Source organism: Eucalyptus grandis, chromosome 1, assembly GCF_016545825.1.
Source record: "Eucalyptus grandis isolate ANBG69807.140 chromosome 1, ASM1654582v1, whole genome shotgun sequence".
Lineage (NCBI taxonomy): Eukaryota > Viridiplantae > Streptophyta > Magnoliopsida > Myrtales > Myrtaceae > Eucalyptus > Eucalyptus grandis.
In genome coordinates this window covers 44,518,092-44,530,970 of record NC_052612.1, presented here as the reverse complement: position 1 = coordinate 44,530,970, position 12,879 = coordinate 44,518,092, and the positions used below count along the sequence as shown (strand labels likewise).

At 41.7% G+C, this 12,879-nt stretch overlaps 2 protein-coding genes across 2 annotated transcripts; one reads left to right on the top strand and one right to left on the bottom strand.

Annotated features, from left to right (window-relative positions):
* Positions 1–957: 957 nt before the first annotated feature.
* On the top strand, positions 958–5,204 carry LOC104444905 (AP2-like ethylene-responsive transcription factor At2g41710). Its single transcript, XM_010058701.3, is given in 10 exon segments — positions 958–1,203; positions 1,206–1,338; positions 2,098–2,180; positions 2,317–2,325; positions 2,426–2,514; positions 2,795–2,868; positions 2,957–3,007; positions 3,380–3,438; positions 3,556–4,178; positions 4,839–5,204. Coding segments are annotated over 10 exon segments (1,275 nt in total). The 5' UTR covers positions 958–1,103; the 3' UTR covers positions 4,893–5,204.
* Positions 5,205–5,369: 165 nt separating this feature from the next.
* LOC104444896 (pentatricopeptide repeat-containing protein At1g79540) lies at positions 5,370–8,544 on the bottom strand. The gene has a single exon (XM_039315245.1). It carries the CDS (start codon positions 8,197–8,199, stop codon positions 5,821–5,823), a length of 2,379 nt encoding a protein of 792 aa, XP_039171179.1. The 5' UTR covers positions 8,200–8,544; the 3' UTR covers positions 5,370–5,820.
* Between the last annotated feature and the right edge of the window lie 4,335 nt (positions 8,545–12,879).

Genomic DNA, 12,879 nt, shown 5'->3' with positions numbered 1-12,879 from the left:
TCGTGTCAAACATCTACTTTACGGAAACAAATGGGAGTCACCACGAAAAATCGCGCATGAGAAGAGGAACCCTGTCGTTACTTTCGGAATCATTGCACAATCGAATTGGGTGCTTTGGACTGACTTTTCAGCCAGGGGGACTCGAGCTATGCAGACGTTGCTGAATCAGTTCGGCTTGGTGGGCTCGTGGGTCCCAACTTGGTACCATGAAATGAAATGGTGGTCAAAATTACTAATGAAATTTTTGAGATTGACAATAATCCTTCTCAACTTAACTTAGTAAACGAGAATATTTTCTTTTTCTTGTTTGAAGAATGAATTTAAGAATGACGATCAACCTTGCGATCTGATCATTCCATGTATGATACTAAATAGAGGTGGAATGATCACGCCCAGGTGAGACTAATGATGGGATGTGAACCGTTTGTTCCTTATTTTATTTATTTATTTTTCTGTGGGTCAATGCGAGCCGTTTGTTCGGCCATCGTAAAAAAGTCCAAAAAAAAAAGTGGGCTCCTCTTTTTGGTCAACAATTCACCCTTATTTACCCAATAGACCCGGCAGCCAAAAAAAAGAAAAAAATCGAAAAGAGCTGGCAATTTCGCCGAAGGAGGGGGCCGTTTTGTCTTTTCGAACGGTTAGCACCACTGACATGCATTGCATCGACCAACCACGATCCCCGGCGTTTTGACAAGAAATCGCAGACAAATGGCATTACCCCTCCACGTGCTCGTCCTCAGGAAAAAGGGCAAAAGGGGAAAACAGAAAACGATGAAATTACGCAATTATCCTCCTGGCCATCCTAGCCGTTACGAACCCCTTTCAAAGACCTGCGCTCGGCCCGCCACGTGTCGCTCCCACCGCAGGCCGGGGACATTCTCGTCCATTCCCCTCCCCGCCTCTTCCTCTCCCCGGACTTCCCCTTCTTCGCTCTCACTGTAGTTTTCCCCCTCCTCCCCTGCGAATCATATACGGCGAAACCCCACACTTTCACTTGAATTCTCTCTCTCTATCTCTCTCTCTCTCTTCTGCACTTCGCTTCAGAGTTTCTCTCTCTCTCTCTTCGAGGACTTCGGGAGCTGGTGACTCCTTCCGATTCCGCCATGGCTTCTTCCTCCTCCGAGCCGGGGCTGAAGTCCGAGTCCGGCGGCGGCGGCGGCGGCGGGGGCGGAGGCGGCGGGGAGGCGTCGGAGGCGGCGGGGGCGATCAGCAGCTGCTGCTCTACCGGGGGCTGAAGAAGGCGAAGAAGGAGAGAGGTTGCACCGCCAAAGAGCGCATCAGCAAGATGCCTCCCTGTGCCGCCGGGAAACGCAGCTCCATCTACCGCGGCGTCACCAGGTAGTCGATCGAACAAGAAGAAAAACGTGTATAGCGTGCGCTGAAGAAGCTTACGGTCGGTCGGCTAGCTTGCATGCGTAAAATCGATCGGGTTCCTTCTTATAGATTCTTGTAGATTCTGAGCCGCCGCTTGTGCTTCAGAAGCTCTGTGCTACGCACGATCGTCGTTCATCATCGTGCGGTTTGTGATTCGAGGACGTGCACCGACGTATCGTTGAGTAGAGAGTCACTGCGATACGACTATGAGGTCGTGTTCGCTGTCAAAAACGTCATGTTGCGAGTTCCGTGGTTAACATAGAAGTGGTACTTACCGCTAGAAACATCGAAGTGTTGGCTAAATTTCAGGAAGTAGAGCGAATAGTAGGATATCTGCATAGATGTATCGCAACTAGTGGTGCACGTATATAGGTATGGGGTGTGTGTACACGTGGTGTCGATATTAGTTATAATGTTACGGGCGACTGAGTGAGTGTGGTAGTGTAAGAGTTCTTTACGAGACGTTCAAGGCTTGATGAGTTCATGAGTCTACTTGATTCAACTGTAGATCCTCACTTAAATGCCGTGTAGTTCTTGCATCGATTTCACTGGTGAATCCAGTTGGGTTGAAATTTCTCTTTGGGTTATTGGATGCCTTCGCTTTTTTTTTTTTTTTTTTTCATATGTATGTTGCGATGATTTAATCGACCAGAGGATATGTTTGTCCTGATCGGCATGTTGCTCGAAACTGATGCTAAACCTTTCGATGTTGATGGACTGTAGGCATAGATGGACTGGTCGATATGAAGCTCATCTCTGGGATAAAAGTACATGGAACCAGAATCAGAATAAGAAAGGGAAGCAAGGTTGTTCTCGTTCTCTCAACCAAAACCTCTAACACGTTGCTTGGACAAATCTGGATTATTCACTTTATTAAACTGACGTCATGTTTTCTCTTCGTAATGTCCGTGGAATGGTTTGTTGAACAATCTACTCGGCCAGTTTATTTAGGTAAGTAAAGCTGTAGTTCATATGTGTGCTTTTTGAAATAGATTGATACCAATTGCGAGCTTTTATAAGCTCTCTCTCATTTCTCATTCCACAATGACAGGTGCTTATGATGATGAGGAGGCTGCAGCAAGAGCCTATGATCTCGCTGCCTTGAAATATTGGGGACCTGGGACACTCATTAATTTTCCAGTTAGAAAATCCCATTCCCAAGCCTTTTCCTCAATCCTTTTGCACAACATTCTAAAATATTGAGTCTTGCGTGTGGTATCCTGCTTTATCTTAAGTTTACTTAATCCTATATAACGGGACATCTATCCACAAAGAAAGAAGTAGAAAAATATCACGCTAAACACCCATTTCACTAATTTCTTGATTGGTCATTTAAGTAGAATTTTTCCTACACGACCTGCCAACTTAATTAGGTCATTAGATGTATGGTACAGTCTACTAAACCTGACAAATTACGCAGGTCAAAGACTATGCCAGAGATCTTGAAGAAATGCAGAATGTCTCTAGAGAAGACTACCTCGTGTCTCTTCGTAGGTAAGTGAACATATATGATTTATCATCGATCTGTTTACATTACACACTCCACTAAATTTACTCAATTGCCCATTAAATATTCTTGCAGAAAGAGCAGTGGTTTTTCAAGAGGAGTCTCCAAATATCGAGGACTTTCTAGGTTTGCTACTACAATATGAACTTCCTTTTTGATAAATTTTGTATATACATGGGTGTGTACATGCCACATATGATCGAATTTCTTAAGATTAGCAGGTGCTAGGAGCTTTGGATTCATCACGAGTAGATTTTTTTCTAGAATCTATATTCTAGACTGAACATCTTTTCTAGGATATTATTGTTGGATAGGCTGGTCTGTCAGTTAATTTGCAGTCCCGTTCACGTTATGCAGCATTCATAATATCAATTCTAACAATGATCCCAGCTCAAACTTGCGCTTTCTTTTCTTTCATTTCCTTTGATAGATTCAAATAATTTGAACTTATTGAATGCTTTGTTTTGTTCTGCAAATTTGTTGCTTTTGATATACTAGCCGATGGGAGTCATCATTCAGTCGCATTGGCGGAGCAGAATACTTCAACAGCATTTATGGTGGGGAACTAAAGCTTTAAGCATCTCTGTTTTTGTCTAGGAAACAAGCTATCTATGAGGTGTCATCTTAATCTGACCTTAAAATCAAATATCTGATCACAAAATTAAATTGAAAAGGTGCAGGCGAAGATCCAGCAATAGAAAGTGACTTTGGAAGCAGTTTTTGCATTGATAGGAAGATTGACCTAACCGGCTACATAAAGTGGTGGGGCCAAAACAAAACCCGACAACTAGACTTGGCCACAAAATCAAGTGAAGAAGTAAAACACTGTTCCTCTGATGATATCAATACTGAACTAAAAACATCAGAGTGGGAAGCTACAGAACCATACCAGATGCCCCGTTTAGGAGTACCTTGTGATGGCAGAAGGCACAAAGGGTCCACTTTATCTGCCCTTGGTGTTTTGTCACAGTCGGCTGCCTACAAAAGCTTGCAAGAGAAAGAGCTTAAAAAGCAGGAAAAGGACCATGACAATGATGATGAAAACAAGAATACTATCAACAGGATGGATTATGGACAGCCGGTTGAGAAATCTAGAAGCCATGAGGCTAGCGAGAAACAAGGAGTGACAGGTGGAATGAGTGGAACGCCTCCGCCTCAAAGAAACCTCTATCCCTTAACTTCTTTCTTGAATGCACCCTTGCTGACCAATTACAGCAGTATCGACCCAATGGCGGATCCTGTCCTGTGGTCGTCTCTTGTTCCTGGGCTTCCTGCTGGACTCTCGCGTACTGCTGAGGTTGGTGCTGTTGCTTTAGACTTAGCTAGGCTATTAAGAAGCATCTTTTCATAACAATTCATTGATTGAAGAACATGGATAAATCCTAAAATCAGGCAACACAATTTCATTAATTTTTTTAATTGTTGGCTGTAATTCACATAGACATCATTGAGATGCGCTAAGAAAGATAGGTCTGTTTTCCTGTAGCCTTTGATGCCCTTTTGCTGTGTTCTTGATATTGGAATAATTGATTTATCAAACTTTGTTAATCTGCATGTGTGTACCTGCACTTGTACATGAAAACTGGAGTTAAAAGATTAAAAGAGGAATGTAGTTTGTCTCGGTTAGTATTGACATCTGACATTCATATGATAGCTGGTGTGGGCATGTGAGAAATCAAGGATGGATAGTACCTTTCAAGTGATTATTATTCCCTAAGCGAGCCAGTTCCTCCCTTTCAAGACCTAACTCTAATAAAATGAAGGGGACATAATCTACAATAGTCATCCACCCTTTGACTATTGTGCTATTACTGTGTTATAGTGATCTTATCATTTGGTAAGATTCACAAGAATTGCTTCTCTAAAATTTTCTGTGTTATCCGAACCTTGATCTACAAACTTCATTCTTCTTATGGAAATCTACCTCGCCCATGAAGTATTCAAATTCCAAATGCAGGTTCCGAAGACCGAGACCAGCTCGACTTACACTTTTGTTCAGCCGCAGGAGTGATCTGTTTGTCACTTGTTGGTACCAAATTTTGTGTAAAGATGGAGTTGCATACTCAGACTTCCATTCGGAGATTTAGCGGAAGGCTGCCAAGTCAACATAACTTAGAGAGCTCAGTTTCTTCAAGAACCAGAGGTGGCTTTTCCCTTGTCGGGTCGACATGGTTTCTACCGGGCGGAGGACCAGAAGCACAAAGGGCCGAGCTGTATATGATTTAGATGTTGTAATCTTTTGTATCGCTATATATTACAGAGCAAAGAATACGAGATTGCAGAGAGTCCTAGGCATGAATATAAATTCCTTTTTCCCTAGAAAGCAGTGTGTCGACTCTTGTTCTTTTGCAAGTTCTGGACTACAAGCATAAAAAAAACTAATGCAAATAGAGGGAAGTTTTATTGGTCTCCAAGAATTACATAAGAGCCAGGCACTTGCAACGCGCTTGTTGCGGGTCGGTACTTCAACCCATTCAATTGAGGAATATCAAGAAACAGAACAGATTTATTACTACAGAGTCTGAGTAAACATGATCCGGGGTAATTACAATTTATCCTGGTTGATCCTTTCTCCTCTCCAAGATGACGCAACCTGAACAAAGCGAAACCACAAAAGCACATCACATTCGTCGCAACTGCGACATCCTGAAATTGCTTGCCTTCAAAGAATGTGTTTGCCTCCGTCTAATGGACTCTATATGTCTCCTATATCCAAACCAGGAAGAAATGTTTGACGACACAGCATCCCGTAGAAAAACAACGAATGTGTTGTCTGCTAATTTCGTCCCCATCTAATGTTACAGAGTAAGAACTACAAAAATATTCGGATGCTCGAGGATTACCCCGACAAACCCATCTTCACGGTAACTTCTATTGCCACAGTGATGTAGAGAGATGGAGGAAAGTTGAGGATGCCCTGGAAACTGAGAAGCTGGCGTTTACCCAGGCACCACTTGTTCCAGATTACGCATGTTTGAGTGCCTGTGTAGGAGCGATTCCGTAGATTCATATAGATGAAATTTCAATCCTAGGGATTCCATTTTATCAATTAGACCGTAGGCCCATTGCCTTCTATCATCAGAAAGTAGAAGAGAGCGAATCAACTGGTTGCAGTGTCTAAACTTCACGTGGAATCCTCCCTCCAGCATATAAAGGAAAACCTCCACCGATGCATCCAAGTATCCTTCCTTACACAGAGCAGGGAGCAATGTCGAACAGCTCGTGTAAGTGATTTCGAGCTCGTTCTCTTTTAGAAGTAAAAATATTTTAAGAGCTTCTTCAATTCTCCACGCTTGGCACATGCCAATAAGCAAAATGTTGTATGGTGCGAGATCAAAGTCCTTCAGACTCATCTCCAGCTGTAGCAAGTGTCTGAATGCCTGCTCCACTTCTCCTTTCTCAAAATGATCCTCAGCTACTTTTAGGGTTCCATCATCTCGGCCGGGAAGGTTATTCAGATACTTTAACCAGAGACTAAATGCCAATGGAAGCTTTTGTCTCCTGCACGACCAAGTTATAAGACATTTATATACTGAAGAGCTAGGTGGGATGCCCACCCTTTCCATCTGATCAAAAAGCTTAAATGCTTTCTCTTCTCTGTCAACCCTTTGTAGCCCATCGATAACAGTTGCATAGGTCACCGAATCTGCAAGCCCCTTAATCTGTAGCTCCTCGAACAGCTTGAGAGCAGCATCTATCCTGTGTCCCTTGCATAAACCATCTATCAATGTATTGTATGTTTCAATACTCGGCACGACATGGTCAGCAAGCCTCATTAGAAGGTGGTAGGCCTTAAGAAACAACCCAGATTCGCACAACTGCGTCACCATCTCTTTGAGCCTCTCGCTATCTGAGCCCCGCTTGGAACCTTGAGAAAGCAGAAGGAATATTGAAGGATTCCTGCCTATCTCCATCTTGTGGAGCAAAAGGTTGGCTTCCTGGAGCTGGCCAGACTTACAGAGCCCATTTATTAAAGCATTGAAGGTCACGACAGAAGGCAAACAGCCATGTTTTTCCATCTCATCGAATATCTGTCGAGCCTCTTCAACTAGCCCGTTCCTGCACAAACCAGATATGAGAATCGTATAAGTGCAGGCATCATGAATGGAATCACGTCGCGATATCTCAAGTTGAAGAGACCGGGCCTCATCAAGAAGACCCGCGTCACAAAACCCTTTTACTATAGCGTTATAGCAATATGAGTTTGGGGTTAGACCTCTCTGGGTCATTTCCTCAAGCATACTCATTGCATCCTCCATCCTGCCTGCTTTTGACAAACCCCGAATCATTATGGCATACAAGGTGACATCAGGTGTGACCTCCTCCTTAACAATCCTCCTATACCACACATCCACTTCATCATATCTCCCAGCTTTAAATAACCCATTAAGCAAACTGCTATACCCCTTCAACCCAAGTGCATAACCCTCCTTCTCGAATGTCGGCAGAACCAACAAAGCCTCATCTATCTTACCTGCTTTGCAGAACCCATCAAGCAAAACATTGTAAGTAACCGTATCGGGACTACACCCGCTCTCCCTCATAGACTCAAACAGCTTATAAGCATAATCCGTGCTCTTCGCTTGACACAGCCCTGCGATTACAATTGTGTAAGTCCTCTCATTGGGCGATATACCTCTCAGCGTCATTTCGTCAAACATCTTGAGAGCATCCTTAATCTTGCCAGTTTTGCAAAACGCGTCAATCAAAATAGTATAGGTAGCTTGGTTCGGCAAACAATCTGACTTCGCCATCTTATTGTAAATCGCCAGAGCCAACATAAAAATCTGCTTCCGCACAATAACGTGCATTATCTTATTATAAGTATAAACATTGGGCTCGCAATCGAAATCCCTCATCCTCTCGAATGCATCCACGGCCTTCTCGGCCATACCCATCTTCCAGTACGCCGAGATCAGCACCAGGAAGGCGTCGGAAACGATCCGAAGCCCGCAGCTCCTGACCTCCTCGAGAACCCTCCAGTACACATCGAACGCGCCTTCCTCCTCCGCGAGCACGTCGACCACCAAGCGGTGAGAGTCCCACACGCGGAACCTCCTGTCCCGCATTGCCCAGAAAAGGAACCGGAAGCAGCGCGCGCGGTCCCTCTGCTCCCGGACGACGGACTCGACGACGTCGTGGGAGAGGAACGGGGAGATGCGGTCGAGGGCCGGCTCGACGGGGCCGGCGGCGGCGTCGAGGATGGCGAGGACCTCGCTGGAGGCGAAGAGGTCGTCGGCGGCGCGGCTGTGGAGCCATGGAGGTCGGGGAGAGAAGCGAGGGACGGCGGTGCGAAGAGGCCGGAGGAGGGTCGTCATGGTAGGGAGGAGGAGGGAGCGTGGACGGCGATCGTTGCTTCCCAGGGTATCATCGTTCGATGCCCGCCTACTGTTTGTGAAAATTCAGTTGAGCTGACGGGCGATGGCAGTTCTAGTTCGGGTCTTCGAGGAATTGGGAGCGACGGCGCACGGCTTAAGACAGCCGAACAGCTGATGAGATCACTGAGGGACAGAGAGATCTAGAGAGAGAGAGAGAGAGAGGGATCGGAACTTCTCTTCTTTCGACAAAATTGAGGAATTTCATCAAAGTGGTCTTCGTCATTTGGGAAAATTTCGAGTAAGGGATGCATTTTTTTTCGAAAAAATAGTATACCATATAAGTTGTTTGAAATATGAATCTAAAATGACCATATGATCTTAAATAAGGATTTTTCCACTCTTTTATCTTCTTCATGCTTAGGGGAAAGTTGCAAATCTCGTGCTCACCTTTAGCTCACTAATGAGATGAGTCGATGGAAACCAATTTCGAGCTCCCACTGCTCGGCAACGTCGGCATTCTTGATCCTTTGAACAATAAGGATTATAAGGAAAATCGTGACCTGATTCCTAAATACCCTACCCGGATTCGACCCAACTCCTAAAAAAACCTACCCGGCCGTGACCCGTTTTTCCTTCACTGACCTGACTATTCCGTAGCCCTCGAGACCTGACGATCCACGGCACCGAGGGGGGTAGATATTGCAAGACCAATTGACAACATTGAGATTACTATTGCTAGAGTTGTGTGGGGATGCTTTTCTTTGCACCCCGAAAAAATAACGGAGACAAAATCTCAAGAGCTCTCACTACTTTGTCGATGCAAAAACTCCAACACATCACGTAATGAGAGCTCATGAGCACATTGGTTTGAAGCAGGGAAGCCAACATACATGAACTCGCTGAAAATAGGCAATCAATCCATGTTTAATGACGATATTGACTTTTTAGGTTTCGCTGAATCAAGAGCAATCATTATAGTGATCACCTTCTCACTTGAATCGTAATCAATTCAAAGGCTCGAGACTAGGCAATCGAAGTAGAAGCGGTTGACACAAAGCTACTGATGCCAGTCCCGACGTGGTTGTCATTGATGTTGCCGAACTTGAAGTTGCAGAGTACATCGAGCTCAACAGCAAAGACGTGGTTGAAGAACTTAGCCGCCAGCATTGAGGAGCCCCAGGTATTAGATGGGCAAGGCCATGAGGTCCATGGTAGCAAGACATCGAAGGCGGGGTCATATCCTCCGAGAGTTGAGTACTCAATGACAAAGGTGAAGACGAAGGAGGTGATGAAGGAGGAGATGTCACCACCCCAATAGTTCTTGAACCCGAGCAAGAGGAGTAGAATGCATGGCCCATCAGGTGTGACTCTTGGATATATGCCCTAAAGCTACTATGTAATAATTACATATTAGGGATTTCAGTTGTACTATCATTATTATTATTTAATTAATGGCAATGACATATTTATTCATTTGTCCAATTATTTTATATTTATGAATGATTCCATAAGATTAGTTGCAATTAGACCTATTCTTGAGACGTCAAGAATATATGTGACGGGTTCATAGTTAGGCTGAATCTTTAAACCGTTCTTGATCAATGGATTATTGAGTGAATATTTATAATCCTGTTGAGACCGATGTGTTCTTAACTTTACCATTAAGTATTGGATACTTAAGGCAACGATGAGTCACATGTCATTGGGTATTATAATGCCTAAATTATTAACACGAGTGTTTGTATTAGACAAGTTCACTGAACGTGACGTATATTGAACGATTAGTGACATGGAAACTTTTAGCGTGGTCAATGTCTAATTGCTCATGCTTTTGTCTTGTGTAAATAATCCTTAGACCTGAGGCACAGTGTTAACTTGTGCATCAAACAACTATGGTTCACAAGTGCACATAATGTCGGGTCATTAATTCGTATTTATACTGATGGTCATAATTTGTTCATATATGAAGTTGCACGTGTACGTAATATGGAATCTGTCTACTTGTTACATGCAAATTATAATAATGATGTCCTATGCAATCTGATTACAATGCATTGAAATCCTCGGCTGGGATTGTAATTAAGAATAAATTGTTTATGTTTCGAATAAAATGTATATCAATTAGATTTGTGCATATGATCGAATTGGTAACTTGACAAATATTCCATGGTCTTTGGTTGATCGAGATATAGTAAGACAGGGGATTAAATTACACTATAGCCAAAGCTAACAGGTTCATTATGTTCTTAAAACATTCACACTATTTGAGTAGTCATGACATATTACTAGATATTAATCGTGGCTTGTAGGAGCTAAAGATTAATCGAGACAATTAATTCTTTTGGGAAAACTAATGTGTTAGTACAAATCTTACTAGTAGCTTAGTGATGTCACATACAATAAATAATTAGGATAATATGGAATGAGAGAGAAATATTATTGCAAATGTGTTTAACCGAATTGAGTCGATTTGAAATTAAATCAAATGAGATTTAATTTAATTTGTATTATAGTCACGAGCCTACTTACATATGATGCACAGGCATGCCCAAAGTGGATACATGTTAATGTACCCTAATTGCACATATAAAAATTATGTTCTTTTTATTTTTAAGGGGATTGATTAATTAATTATTTATTCATTTAATTAATCAACGATACAGGCGTTTCTTTTTAATAATAATAATAACTATTAAAAAAAAAAGGAAATTGAAATTGGAGCTTCGTGATGCACGAAGCTTGGACCGTGACTATCATGCACAAAATCGTGCATGAGCTTCAAAGAGATCAAGAACGGTTGCTTGATCCCACAATCGCAACCGTTGCTAATTCATGAGAAATTTTAAAATAAATGCCGCAAAGAGGGTTGTTGAAAATTGAGAGAAAAACCGTGTGCATGTTGGTGCGGTTTTTATGTGTTCTCGTGTTTTTCTCTCTCGTTCAGGCCGTGACTAAATACGGTGAATTGTCTTCACGAGATTGCTAGCATGATCATAGTGGTGATTATCCAAAAGTCCTCTCTTCTATTCGACATTCATTGTTGGTGTTTCTGAACTAGAGATTCGATGTTTATGGGACTCGAACTGAAGAACTTCCGAACCAATTTGTTTAAAGTGTGCTTCGAGAGGTAATTCATTTAACTCCCTTTTTATATTCAGATTTTTTATTAAAACGCACATACAACGCCTTCAAAAAATCATGTATAAAATATATTGTCTTTATTTCCGCTGCGTTCTTTTGTTAATTTTACCTATACATCATTCATGAAACCCCAACAGTGACTTGTCTTGTTGGTGAGCTTGACTGGTTGGTGAGCTTGAGGATGTGATTATCGTTGAGACAACATTCATTTCGGATCATCTTTTGAGAAAACTCATCCATTTTAGGTTGTTATTTAAAATTTTCCTTATTATTTTACTTTTGAATAAATCTTGAGAAATTTCCGATTTAGTCTTCAACTTTTGGAAATCTTAGTTCTCTTCAATTGAATTGTCTCTAGTCAAGTCCTCATTTAATCTATTTGTCAAGTGTTGTGGGTAACTGCGTTGGTATTCGTTCTCTCCTACTTTGATGTTGTCGAGAGTTCGAATCCCTATAGTGCCAGCGATTTAAGTGAGGGGCCCTAGCAGTGGGTTGCTGGGCTAGCTTCCCCTGAGGTATACTCGTTGTTGGGCTTTCATCGTAGGGGCCCATGAGACCCTGAATCGGCATAAGCCGACAAGAGTGTGCTCCAGTGGATCCTCGTCACAAAAAAAAAAAAAAAAAAAAAAAAAAAGCAGAAAGAGAAATATTTGAGCATTTATGGACCGAACTACAATTTAAAAGACAAATTGTTGGATAATTAGCTATATGTTTAAAACTTATGACCATTTTCTTTTGCGTGCTTTTCGAAAGGATTTGAAATTGAGTGGATTTTACATATAATATTTCTATTCTTATTTTCTGATAGACGAATTTTATAAATGGTATAAGATGTATATAGCACAAGTGGATCTCAAAAGGAAAAATTAAAGCAATTGTTTCAAATAAATTGTTCTAAAGATTCGAAGTTAGTTTTGCTATATTAATTAAACCGTATTAGTTATTTCACTCTTCGTTTGATACATTTGGTTGAATTAAAGAGCATATATCATATAAATAAAAATATTTGTTGAATTAAAGGATCTCATAACATTTACTTACAAATTTTATCATCCAATCTTCTCTGTCCTTATAATCAATTAGATCAAGTGAATTTTTGATAAAATTGATTTTATAAATGGATTGGTTCCATCAAAAGAAGAGAATACAAATAAATGATACGCAAAATACGCATGTTTAAAATGAGTTGTGATTTTAATTTTTTAAGTTTTGATTCACCAAAAACTGTGCAATGTGCTAAGGGAAATCACAAAGTTAATTTCCTCTAGATGACATAATTTATATCCAACACAAACAAATTTGAAAAGAAGAAAAATCAATGAAATGGGCAACTAAGGATATGCAAAAGAATCGAGAATCACACGAAATCGGAGTGGACTGGATTGGAACTGGCGGTTCCCAAGGGAGCCGGTCCGGTTCTCAATTTCAATAATTGAAACTAGTTGATAGTGGTCTAGTTCTCGGTTTTAAATATGGAACCACCCACCCGCCCACTTGAATTGGACTGGTAATATGTAAATATACATGTTTAATTTTTAA

Excerpts from the sequence above, each read along its gene's own strand:
- LOC104444896 (XM_039315245.1), bottom strand. The coding sequence starts at position 8,199 with ATGACGACCCTCCTCCGGCCTCTTCGCACCGCCGTCCCTCGCTTCTCT.